At 42.5% G+C, this 13,151-nt stretch overlaps 1 protein-coding gene across 3 annotated transcripts in view; it reads right to left on the bottom strand.

The window, feature by feature from the left end:
• Window positions 1-107: 107 nt before the first annotated feature.
• LOC137641411 (UTP--glucose-1-phosphate uridylyltransferase-like) overlaps window positions 108-13,151 on the bottom strand; it is a 49,807-nt gene continuing 36,763 nt past the window's right edge. The window contains exons 6-8 of one of the 3 annotated variants that reach the window (XM_068373943.1): window positions 9,915-10,049; window positions 2,004-2,179; window positions 108-261 (exon numbers count right to left, since the gene is read on the bottom strand). In XM_068373943.1, the coding sequence (XP_068230044.1) occupies window positions 2,009-2,179; window positions 9,915-10,049 (306 nt within the window). In that variant the 3' untranslated portion in view covers window positions 108-261; window positions 2,004-2,008. Of the gene's footprint in view, window positions 262-709; window positions 1,104-2,003; window positions 2,180-9,914; window positions 10,050-13,151 lie in introns of those variants that run through there. The other 2 variants (XM_068373941.1, XM_068373942.1) reach the window with 2 other exon arrangements.

The following is a 13,151-nucleotide window of genomic DNA, read 5'->3' as shown; positions in this document are numbered from 1 at the left end:
AACATAATTAAGATGATTATTCACAAAAGCATAAAGTTTAGTCTTTCCTTCACGAATGAATAATTGATCTTGTGTTTTGTCAGTTAAGTTTCCAGACTCGACTCTATAAATAAGTCTTTCTAAGTAAAACAATCTAAGTTGGATTATTATAACTTGAATAAAAAATTACTTACTTTTCATTAAAAGATAACAGTCGAGGAATACCAGTAATAAACAGGTTGTTGGTTAGCTATTTGGCATTTCTTGATTCAAGCGTTTTATCTATAATGCAGTAAAAAAAAATTTAAAAGTATTAGGTCAATCAAATACTTATGATGTCACAGCTGGCGTTTCATTTCAATAGAGTGCAATCCTACTTCTACTTGAATTATAAAAAAATGGCATATTTTTCATATGTACCGTATTTTATGCACTAGAAGCACAAAACTATTTTTAGATTAATGCACAGATCATTCATTGTTAACACAATGATGTAATATTAATAATATAATTTATTATTTCTATACTCACTTGATGTTCATATTGCTTCTACCTTGAAGCCTAGGTTAATATAGACGAGAATATTTCTCCTAAAACTAAAAAAATTCAATAGGCTTAGGCCTTTATTAAAGTACAGAAAAATCTCTTTAACTGCTGATTTGACTACAGTACATTAGCTATATGCTACTGAACTTTTGATACAAGTTAATAAGTATACGCTCGGAAATCACATAACAAAAACCACTAGGCTGAAAGTACCATGTGAAATTTTCAAATATACAGTACAATCAAACAGCGCCTGTTCAACACGGAGTAAGATGTTTGACGCATTAGCGTTTTGAGTCATCTGTGTGCCCTGTGTCAAGATACCCACAACTTGCCAAGAGTCCCTCTTTTGCTGTAGCTTCTATAGCAAATGTGTGTAATTGCGTTATCCGCATGTGCAAAGCAAAGCTACCACATGATTGCCTAGCATATATTATACTGTAATCATACCTCCTGAATGGATTTAAGTGGAGCAAGTTTTGGCCAAGAGGGTAAAAGGGCTCGTAAGGCGATGACCCTGGTTAAGGTCAATACTCTTGATCCAATTGCGAAAGGAAAAGAACTTCCACTGAAATTGCCTGCAAGTACAGTATAGGAAGAAATAAAAGATAAAGTCTTTCATTAAGGAAATTTTAAAGAGGAGGAAGCTGGCACGATCAACCATTGCTACTACTAAAGCAAGTTAGATAATACATACTGTAATTAGGTTCTTGTGAAGATGGAGAGGGAGTTAAACTTACGGATAGTATATGAAGAAATGGGTACCCATAAATTCACTTGTTGCAACAAAAGAACTAAAGTTTACAAAGGGATTTTTCAAGAAAGGTTAATTTACCATCTGGTGAGGAAATAAAATACTTTTCAGCAAGTAGGGGATGGATAAAAAAGTTAAAAGGAGACATACTGTCATTTAAAAAAACATCAATATTACTGGATATCTATTATTATTATTATTATCATTACTATCCAAGCTACAACCTTAGTAGGAAAAGCAAGATGCTATAAGCCCAGGGACTCCAACAGGGAAAAATAGCCCAGTGAGGAAAGGAAATAAATAAATGAAGAGAACAAATTAACAACAAATCATTCTAAAATAAGTAACAATGCTAACATATCCAGAAATATTTTCAGAAATAAATTATTTTTGTGATTTAAAAACAGTACAGTACTGTACTCCTCCCTAAGGCTACATTTCAGAGAAATCAGAAGAAGTTACTGCATTTTTACTTCATTGATCTTTCCTTTACCATTTGATGGTTGAATCGGTATGTAAAAAGCAATGCACGATTATGATTTGTGCTCAAGTAAAAGAAGGCAGTATTGGAAAAAAGATTTATAGAAAGAAAGATTAAGGTAATTTCATCACTGGTAATAATCTGCCAACAAAAACAATCCTTGATTTATGCAGCAATAAACTTTCATTCCAATTTGAAGACATTATGAATACGAAGTAAAAAACTAAAGAAAAAGGGTCTTACTGACCTTAGTTAAGGAAATCTTGATGACACTGAACATAAGACTGCAATCCACCGACATCATATCGACCCTTAACGTGGTAGGCATATACTGGAACCCTGCGGATCAGCTCTGTAACAAATAACCCCGTTGCATCTCGGGTATGTAGAGGCTGATCTTCTCTCTCCTTTAAAAAATTCTGAAAAAAGATAATTTTGAATTAAGTACTGTACAGTATACAGTACTGTATACAAAATTAAAGAGATTACTTAAGTGCCATATGGAACATATTGTATGCAGATGATATTGTTCTGTGAGCAGAGAGCAGGGAAGATCTGGAAATGAAATTGGAAAGATGGAGGCAAGTACTGGAGGACAGAGGAATGAGAATAAGTAGATCTAAGACAGAATATATGTGTACCACCAGTAAGGGGGATGATTGAGAAAGTATTCATCCTAGGGGAGAACACATAAAGAGAGTTGATAAGTTTAAGTATTTGGGATCCTTTGTTAACGCCGGAGGAGGTATGGAAGATGAAGTTAAACATTGGGTACAGGCAGGCTGGAACAACTGGAGAGCAGCCTCAGGAGTTCTTTGTGACAAAAGAATACCACAGAGATTAAAATGATATTTTAATTATAAAATAAATTTTTGAATATACTTACCCGGTGAATATATAATAGCTGCAACTCTGTTGCTCGACAGACACATACATAAAAACTCGCCAGCGATCGCTATACAGGTTGTGGGTGTGCCCACCAGCGCCAACTGTCGGCCAGATACCACTCTCGATGTAAACAAAACCTCAATTTCTTCTCATCCCACTGCGTCTCTATTGGGGAGGAAGGGAGGGTCGTTTAATTTATATATTCACCGGGTAAGTATATTCAAAAATTAATTTTATAATTAAAATATCATTTTTAAATATCTAACTTAGCCGGTGAATATATAATAGCTGATTCATACCCAAGGAGGTGGGTAGAGACCAGAGTTAAATATGTTTACATCGTATAAGCTAAGAGTTTTTTTATTTCATTTTGACAGTTATCAATATAACAAAACCAAAATAAATAGGTACCTAGTAAGGAAGTCGACTTAGACGATTACTCTGCCTTGTAAGTACGTCTTCCTTACGGAGCCCAGCGATCCTCTTAGGATGCTGACAGACCCCCAGGAGCTGAAGTATCAAGGGCTGCAACCCATACAACAGGACCTCATCAAACCCCTAATCTGGGCGCTCTCAAGAAATGACTTTGACCACCCGCCAAATCAACCAGGATGCGAAAGGCTTCTTAGCCTTCCGGACAACCCATAAAAACAACATTAAAAACATTTCAAGAGACAGATTAAAAGGATATGGAATTAGGGAATTGTAGTGGTTGAGCCCTCACCCACTACTGCACTCGCTGCTACGAATGGTCCCAGTGTGTAGCAGTTCTCGTAAAGAGACTGGACATCTTTCAAGTAAAATGACGCGAACACTGACTTGCTTCTCCAATAGGTTGATGATACTTTGCAGAGATCTATTTTGCTTAAAGGCCACGGAAGTTGCTACAGCTCTAACCTCGTGCGTCTTAACTTTAAGCAAAGATCGGTCTTCCTCACTCAAGTGTGAATGAGCTTCTCGTATTAACAATCTGATAAAATATGACAAAGCATTCTTTGACATAGGCAAGGATGGTTTCTTAACCGAACACCATAATGCTTCAGATTGGCCTCGTAAAGGTTTAGTACGAGCTAAGTAGAACTTAAGAGCTCTAACAGGGCATAAGACTCTTTCTAGTTCATTGCCTACGATCTCCGATAAGCTAGGAATATCGAAAGATTTAGGCCAAGGACGAGAAGGTAGCTCATTTTTGGCTAGGAAACCAAGCTGCAGAGAACAAGTAGCTTTTTCTGACGAAAACCCGATGTTCTTGCTGAAGGCATGAAGCTCACTGACTCTTTTAGCCGAGGCTAAGCATACCAGGAAAAGAGTCTTAAGAGTGAGATCTTTCAGGGAGGCTGACTGTAAAGGCTCAAACCTGTCTGACATGAGGAATCTTAGGACCACGTCTAAATTCCACCCAGGAGTAGCCAAACGACGCTCCTTAGAGGTCTCGAAAGACTTAAGGAGGTCTTGCAGATCTTTATTGTTGGAAAGATCTAAGCCTCTATGCCGGAAGACCGAGGCCAACATGCTTCTGTAGCCCTTGATAGAAGGAGCTGAAAGGGATCGTACTTTTCTCAGGTATAAGAGAAAATCAGCTATTTGGGCTACAGAGGTACTGGTCGAGGATACGGAAACTGACTTGCACCAGTCTCGGAAGACTTCCCACTTCGATTGGTAGACTCTAATGGTAGACGCTCTCCTTGCTCTAGCAATCGCACTGGCTGCCTCCTTCGAAAAGCCTCTAGCTCTCGAGAGTCTTTTGATAGTCTGAAGGCAGTCAGACGAAGAGCGTGGAGGCTTTGGTGTACCTTCTTTACGTGTGGCTGACGTAGAAGGTCTACTCTTAGAGGAAGACTTCTGGGAACGTCTACTAGCCATCGAAGTACCTCGGTGAACCATTCTCTCGCGGGCCAGAGGGGAGCAACTAACGTCAACCTTGTCCCTTCGTGAGAGGCGAATTTCTGCAGTACCTTGTTGACAATCTTGAATGGTGGGAATGCGTAAAGATCTAGATGTGACCAATCTAGGAGGAAGGCATCTATATGTATTGCTGCTGGGTCCGGGACTGGAGAGCAATAGATTGGAAGCCTCTTGGTCAGCGAGGTTGCAAAGAGATCTATGGTGGGTTGACCCCAAGTCGCCCAAAGTCTCTTGCACACATCCTTGTGGAGGGTCCATTCGGTTGGAATTACTTGACCTTTCCGACTGAGACAATCTGCTAGGACGTTCAAGTCACCCTGGATGAACCTCGTTACTAGGGAGATGTCTCGATCTTTTGACCAGATGAGCAGGTCTCTTGCGATCTCGTACAAAGTCAGTGAGTGGGTACCTCCCTGTTTGGAGATGTACGCCAAGGCCGTGGTGTTGTCCGAGTTTACCTCCACCACCTTGCCTCGAAGGAGATTCTCGAAGCTTATCAAGGCCAGATGAACCGCCAAAAGCTCCTTGCTGTTGATATGCATGCTCCTTTGACTCGAGTTCCACAGACCTGAGCATTCCCGACCGTCCAGCGTCGCGCCCCAGCCCAAGTCCGATGCGTCCGAGAAGAGAACGTGGTTGGGTATCTGAACTGCCAGGGGAAGACCCTCTCGTAGGCTGATATTGTCCTTCCACCAAGTCAGACAAGACTTTATCTTTTCGGAAATCGGGATCGAGACCGCCTCTAGCGTCTTGTCCTTTTTCCAGTGAAAAGCCAGATGGAATTGAAGAGGACGGAGGTGTAGCCTTCCTAGCGAGACAAATTGCTCCAGGGATGACAGCGTTCCTACCAGACTCATCCACAGCCTGACTGAGCAGCGTTCTTTCTTCAGCATCTTCTGGATGGAGAGCAGGGCTTGATCTATTCTGGGGGCCGACGGAAAAGCCCGAAAAACTTGACTGTGAATCTCCATCCCTAAATACAGAATAGTTTGGGATGGGACCAGCTGTGACTTTTCCAAGTTGACTAGGAGTCCCAATTCCTTGGTCAGATCTAGAGTACAATTGAGATCCTTCAGACAGCGATGACTGGAAGAGGCTCTGAGAAGCCAGTCGTCCAAATAAAGGGAGGCTCGGATGTCCGATAAGTGGAGGAATTTTGCCACATTCCTCATAAGCCTCGTAAACACGAGAGGAGCTGTGCTTAGGCCAAAGCGCAGGGCCCAAAACTGGTACACCACATCGTCGAAAACGAATCTCAGAAAAGGTTGGGAGTCTGAGTGAATGGGGATGTGGAAGTAGGCGTCCCTTAGGTCTAGAGAGACCATCCAGTCTTCCTTTCTGACTGCTGCTAGGACTGACTTTGTGGTCTCCATGGTAGACTTCGTCTTTGTGACAAAGACATTCAGAGCACTGACGTCTAGCACCGGTCTCCAACCTCCTGTCTTCTTTGATACTAGGAAGAGACGATTGTAAAACCCCGGTGATTGAAGGTCTGAGACTTTGACCACCGCTCCCTTCTCTAGCAAAAGAGACACTTCCAGTTTCAGGGCTTGTCTCTTTTCTTCCTCTCGGTACCTGGGAGAGAGATCAATGGGGGACGCCGCTAGAGGAGGTTTGCGTACAAAAGGGATTTTGTACCCCTCTCTGAGCAACCTCACAGATTGTTGATCTGCGCCTCTCTTCTCCCAGGCTTGCCAGAAGTTCTTGAGTCTGGCACCTACTGCTGTCTGAAGTTGCGGGCAGTCAGACTCTGCCCTTAGAGGACTTGGATCCTTTTCTCTTCCCTCTCTTCCCTTCGGCACGAGCACCTCCCCTGCTGGAGGCTCTGCCACGAAAGGGCGGGATAAACCGAGACGCTGGAGTGTCTATCCTAGGTCTAGCAGACAAGGCAGGCAAAGGGGGAGCTTTGCGAGCCGAGGACGCAACTAGATCGTGGGTGTCCTTCTGCACTAAAGACAAGGCAATTTCCTTAACCAAGACTTCAGGAAACAGGCACTTAGACAAGGGCGCAAAGAGTAGCTCAGATCTTTGGCATGGCTTCACTCCAGCAGACAGGAAAGAGCACAGAGACTCTCGTTTCTTCAGGACTCCGGACGTGAATGAAGCAGCAAGTTCGTTGGACCCATCACGGACGGCCTTGTCCATGCAGGACATAATGAGTAAGGAAACATCCTTATCTGCAGAAGAGATTTTCCTACTCAGGGCTCCTAAACACCAGTCCAGGAAGTTAAAGACTTCGAACGCCCTAAATATGCCTTTAAGAAGGTGGTCCAGGTCCGAGGGTGACCAACAAATCTTCGAGCGTCTCATGGCAAGGCGGCGGGGAGAGTCTACAAGACTTGAGAAGTCGCCCTGGGCAGAGGCAGGAACTCCCAAGCCGAGAACTTCTCCCGTGGCATACCAGACGCTCGATCTAGACGAGAGTTTAGATGGGGGGAAGGCAAATGCTGTCTTCCCTAAACTCCTCTTGGTCTCTAACCAATCGCCTAACAGCCGTAGAGCTCTCTTGGATGAGCGAGAGAGAACGAGTTTAGTAAAGGCAGGCATGGTAGTAGGAACGCCTAAGACAAACTCTGACGGCGGCGAACGAGGAGCCACAGAAATAAAGTGATCAGGGAACAACTCTTTAAAAACAGCCATGACTTTTCTAAAGTCCAAGGATGGTTGAACTGCTTTAGGCTCATCTAGTTCTGAAGGTTGATCATCAGGGTGTGGTTCAGCAACGTCCTCATCTGACAGTTCCTCATCCGATAACTGATGAGAAAACGGCAAAGGTGTAGGCAACGTTTGACTCGCAGAGTCCGGTCGCACTGGTGCATACGTGACGGAGCCGGACGCAGCGTCCTGGAACTGCTGAACAGTCTGGGAACTGTCAACAACAACAGGTGCGCGAGGACGCACAGCGTCCACCCGAGACTGTTTAGACCGTCTGGGTTGTGCAGTCAACACCATACCGGGTTGCGGAGGTTGACGCACCGCGTCAAAACAAGTCAACTCTGATGGTTGATGAACGTCCTGAACGTCACCAATCACATCAGTGCGTTGCCTAACGTCAACGTGCGGCTGGAAATCCACACTGGGTCGCATCGGTGGAGGTACTACCCCAACTGGTTGACGCGAGAAAGCTACATCAACGTCAACAGGACGCACAACAGACCGCTTGGATGGCTGATGGCCAGTAGGTTCAACGGAAACCTTCTCAGCATTGTAGTCCTCCATCAAGGACGCAAGCTTGGACTGCATGTCTTGCAGTAACTCCCATTTAGGGTCTACAGAAGCAGGTGCGGTAACAGACGGGGCTAGCGAATGAGACGGCACAACTTTGCCTCTCTTAGGCGGCGAGCAGTCATCAGATGACGGCAACGGGTCCGAACTGTCCCAGTGGCTACAGCCGGGACGTTGGACTTGTCCTGAAGGGACCGACTTACGCTTTAAAGGTCTGGAGACCTTGGTCCAAGGTTTCTTACGAGAAACACCTTCGGACGACGAGGTAAAAATGGGCTTTCTCGTCTTACGTTGGTAGGGGCGATCTTGGAGAGATACGCCTGATACCATAGAGGGAACGTCTGTTCGCTGATCAAGGCCTCTCGAACCCATGAGTCGTACGACATTGCTTCTCCGCTGGGCTTGGGAGCTTGCAAGAGGTCCCGGACTAGGTGGACGACAGGCACGAACAGACGAACCCTCGAGCGCAACACTGTTCACAACACTTTGAGAAACACTAGGCACTTTAACACTTTCCGCCGTGGCACTTTGACACTTAAGTTCCTTTATGTCCGCCATGAGTTGATTTCGGTCACTTGCTAAGGCCTCAACTCTCTCCCCCAAGGCATGAATAGCACGCATCATGTCTTGCATCGACGGTTCCTGAGTGCTAGGAAGGGGGTTAGGAACAACCACTACAGGGGAAGGATTAGGTTCAGGGGCATGTGGAGAGGAAAAATCTACCGACCTAGAAGAACTTCTCCTTACCCTATCTCTCTCTAGTCTGCGTGTATAGTTCTCAAATTCGATAAAATCGAATTCCGAAAGGCCCACGCATTCCTCACACCGATCTTCCAATTGACAGGTTTTACCCCGACAATTGGAACAAACAGTGTGAGGGTCGAGAGAAGCCTTTGGAAGACGCCTATGACAGTCCCTAGCATTACATTTTCTGAACTTGGGAACTTGAGAAGGGTCAGCCATTTTGAATTAGTCAAGGGAAAATTCCAAAAAACGATCTAAGTCATCAACAATTAATCCGATTCAAAAAAAGAGTTCAAGGATTTATTTGAAGGAAAACACCTGTACTGCGAAAGCTCAAACCAAATTAAAGTACTTCACCAAATATGATGGGAAAAACTCCAGGTTCAACAGCGAGTAAAGCACGTCTTGTCGACACGTCGACAGAGAAGAAATTGAGGTTTTGTTTACATCGAGAGTGGTATCTGGCCGACAGTTGGCGCTGGTGGGCACACCCGCAACCTGTATAGCGATCGCTGGCGAGTTTTTATGTATGTGTCTGTCGAGCAACAGAGTTGCAGCTATTATATATTCACCGGCTAAGTTAAATATTCAAAAAGGAAAATTTCACTAGACAGTGGTAAGAACAGCAATGCTGTATGGAACGGAAACAGCACGCATGAGGAAGACAGAGGAGAAGATGGATGTGGCAGAAATGAGAATGCTTAGGTGGATGTCTGGGGTGACCAGAGAGGATCGGATAAGAAATGACTACATAAGGGGATCGACAAAGGTGGTGGAAATATCAAAGAAAGTGCAGGAAGGGAGGCTGAGATGGTATGGACACCTGATGAGGAGAGATGAGGACCACGTTGGGAGACATACTATGGAGATGAAGATTCAAGGAAGAAGAAGAAGAGGGAGACCAAGAAAGAGATGGAGGGACTGTGTGAGAGGAGACTTACAGGAGAAGGGGATTGATGAGTCAGAAGCGCAGAATAAAAAAAGATGGAAATGGCTCATCCGCAACGGCGACCCCATATAAAAATGGGAACCAGCTGGGAAGAAGACTTAAGTGCCATATGTGGATGAGATCATGGTGAGGGGTAGATGGAAAGGGTTTGAACAAGCTCTTTGCACTCCCCAAGAGAGATTAGTTCAACAAACTTTCAACTGGGTTCTACAAGGGACTAGAAGAGTTGGAAGACCCATGCCAACATGGCTGAGGACTATGAAGCGTGAAGTAGGAGATGATGAAAAGAGAAGTATTGAATTAAAAGCTCAAGATAGAGATGACTGGCGAAATCAAACCGACGCCCTTTGCGTCAATAAGCGTAGGAGGAGATGATGATGATGATACAACAAATCAAATTTGATAATAGTTATAATTACAATTTTCCAATTAAGTCTTTTTACCTGTATATGATGAATGCTTGATCCTGACATCATATATACACAAGGAGATTGCAATCTTGATGCTGTTTCAGTTGGTAAAGGTTTTTCAATAAAGGCTGTCACACGCCAATCTTCATCGACTTCTATAATACCATGCTGTGGAAAAGTATAAAAATACAATTATTTCTCAATTACATATGATATCCTGTTTAAAACTGAAACGTAAGCCTTTAACTGGAATTGACAAAGACAAATCCCAGTAAATTTTTTAACATAGTTACTTAAGAAACTTATGAATCATGCATACTATACTATAATCACAAAATTTACTTATTTATTTCATTTGAAAATGACAAACATCTTTAGTGCCTTTTAATATGGCACTGGTATTCTTTGAAACATTAATTTTTTCCTACACAAATACAAACCGAGTCATTTTAATAGGGTAAGCTCCTACAGCACTTTGGTACTGACAATGTAGATGAAAAAAAACTGATGGATGTGGCAACAATGTATGATAGCACCATGTTTCCACTCACGCATCAGCAAGGTGATGCTAGCATTACTTCGGTTTTGGTCACTGTAGCAATTGAGTATCTTTGTTTTGTTCTTAGATTGTGACTTTTTCTAAAGATTGCTAATCCAGTATTTTAGAGAATTTTTGATGGTCTTGAAAGTCACCCATGCAGCACAGAGAGTTTGATCCCCATCCTTTTCATAAGCATGGGAAAAAGATGTGATGTGGATTCCACCTGCGGAGTTCGCAAATGAGAAGATACGAAAGCATAGAGGAAGGAGGCTGAAAGGATTTGTCCTCCAGCCTTTATAAATATTATATTATTTTGATAATATATATTTCTTTTCATTTCATACAGCTTTTCAACATATGACAAAGAAGCTATGCCCTTTTTTGCTCGCCCTAATCCATATGTATCCGATTCCATGTCATCAGATATATACACCAAGTGTCCTAAGCTCTTGTGATCAGATCTTTTTTTTTCAGATTTTGATCATGGAGACTTCTCCTTTAGCCAGGAATTTTTGCCTGTCCATATGCTACACAATTGTGTACGCCAGAGTACACAATGTCAATTTTAAGGCTGGATATCAGATGTTCCCTTACAGATACGTTTTCTCGGAGAAGGAATTAGTGAAAAATTCATTCACAACCCTTCATATAACCCCACAGGATTCCATAGTTTTATCCTTTCCTGAGAGAGAAGTGCTGTCTTGCAGGAAAAGAGAGATCCCTCATTTACAAAAAGATAAACAAATTATGTCTTATAGACTTAGTGATAGTGCTAAACTATCAGTGCATCCGCAGCTCCACAAGCAATCCCAAAGCAAGTTCTCCCATAAGGTATGAGAGAAGCATCCACCAAAAAATCCGTACGAATGTGCCATGCATCCTAGTATACTCATACCACTTAAACTAGGGTAGTAGCTTAGCTTGCAATAATAATAATAATACCAGCTGAACGCAACGCCAACTTTACACGTTCTTGTGTCGAACAGGAATCTAACATTACGTTTGTTTTTCTACAACACATCCTGGAAATTGTTGTAAAGTAAACTCTCTTGATTTCAGATTCTTCAATCATCAGTAGATGCACCAGATGGACATGCCACCATTCCATCTCGCTTGCAACCAAGATAGGAGGCCACCAATTCACGAGCAGCAACAACTCATGATAACATAACGAGAATGAGGTTTCTGTCCTCAATGAGACTAACCTATACCTTTCAGGTACTTCTAGAAATTTAAATACTAATTTAACTTCTGCTATTCATGTCCCTAGACCAGTTAGCATAGCCACAAACAATTTTAACCCTAAACCCAAGTAAGCAGAGAGTTTGAAGAGGAAATGGGCAGCAAAGCCATACCCAGTTTCCCTTGAGTTACACTACGGGTGTCAGGAACCTAGTCACAGGGAGGTGTGTTGTTCTGCATACTCTCTGGAACCGAAGGTGGCTTATCTAGCGTTGCCCAACTTTACAGCAACCATCAATAGTCTCTCAGTAGTGTTGAGTGATGAAATGACTGTAGAGATGTATGTCTACTGTACAAACAAGGAGAGACTGTCTCTCGTCTGCTTTGCTATTGACGGTGAGGATGCAACACTGAGCACACTGATATTAAGGGTGAAAGATAACACCAAAAATGACAAATTCGAAGATAATTTGTATTTATCCTAACTAATACAAACCTAGAGTTATTTATGTGTGGATATATTCTTTTGGGATAGCTGGAAGGCAGCCAATTAAAATTGTGCTGGGAGATGGCAACCCTTCCCAGATGCTGGGTAGAGGGTGCCCAGGAGTACACAGCCACCTCTATACATATACTCACATATCAGTGATCTGGTCACTTTTTCTCTTTGGCTGGTAGAGAACGGTTGTCTCCTCTCTCCTCCTCACGGATCTTCCATTGTCATTGGACAAACTGTGACTTTATGTTAATTTACGCTTATTCTTTCTCTTTTCAGGTGTGACTTTCCATTTACTATGTCATGTTATGTACTCATGTCTTGTAAATTAAGAGATTTGTCTTTCCACCAAACCCTTTTACCAGTTTCAAGAAGTATCTACAATCATACTTAGGCCAAAGGCATTTCATCATCTGAAGTTAATATCAATGAATGTTGATATTGTATAAAGAGTCACACAGATTGAAGGCCAAATACAAAATAAAATAATTTCAGGCATGAACTGAAGTAAAGCTTAACTGCAACCCTATGAACTTTCAAAAGGATATGGAAGTACTGTATTTTAGAGGGACAAAGAGCACACTAAGCCAGGAATTCAAAAGATAACACTATTACCTTATGACCACTGGTGTTTCATTTAACAAATCAAAACGTAAATAAATCTGCTAAGAGAATAGATTGTTTTTAAAAATGAAAGGGCTTGCTGTACTGTAAATGTAAATGAATATGAAATCTCTCAAAATATGTTAGCAGTATGTGGATGAGACCATGGTGAGGGGTAGATGAAGATGGTATGGGCATGCTCTTCACACTCCCCAAGAAAATATTAGTTCACCAAACTTTCAACTGGGCTCTACAAGGCACTAGAAGAGTTAGAATACCCAGGCCTACATGGCTGAGGACCATGAAGCGTGAAGTGGGAGATAATGAATGGAGAAATATTGATTTAAAAACTCAAGATAGAGACGACTAGTGAAATCTAACTGAGGCTCTTTGCATCAATGGGCATAGAAGGATGATGATGTTGAGATAAAAAAAAAAAAAAAAAAAA

Source organism: Palaemon carinicauda, chromosome 5 (assembly GCF_036898095.1).
Source record: "Palaemon carinicauda isolate YSFRI2023 chromosome 5, ASM3689809v2, whole genome shotgun sequence".
Classification (NCBI taxonomy): Eukaryota; Metazoa; Arthropoda; class Malacostraca; order Decapoda; family Palaemonidae; genus Palaemon; species Palaemon carinicauda.
This window is presented reverse-complemented; position numbering and strand designations above follow the sequence as displayed.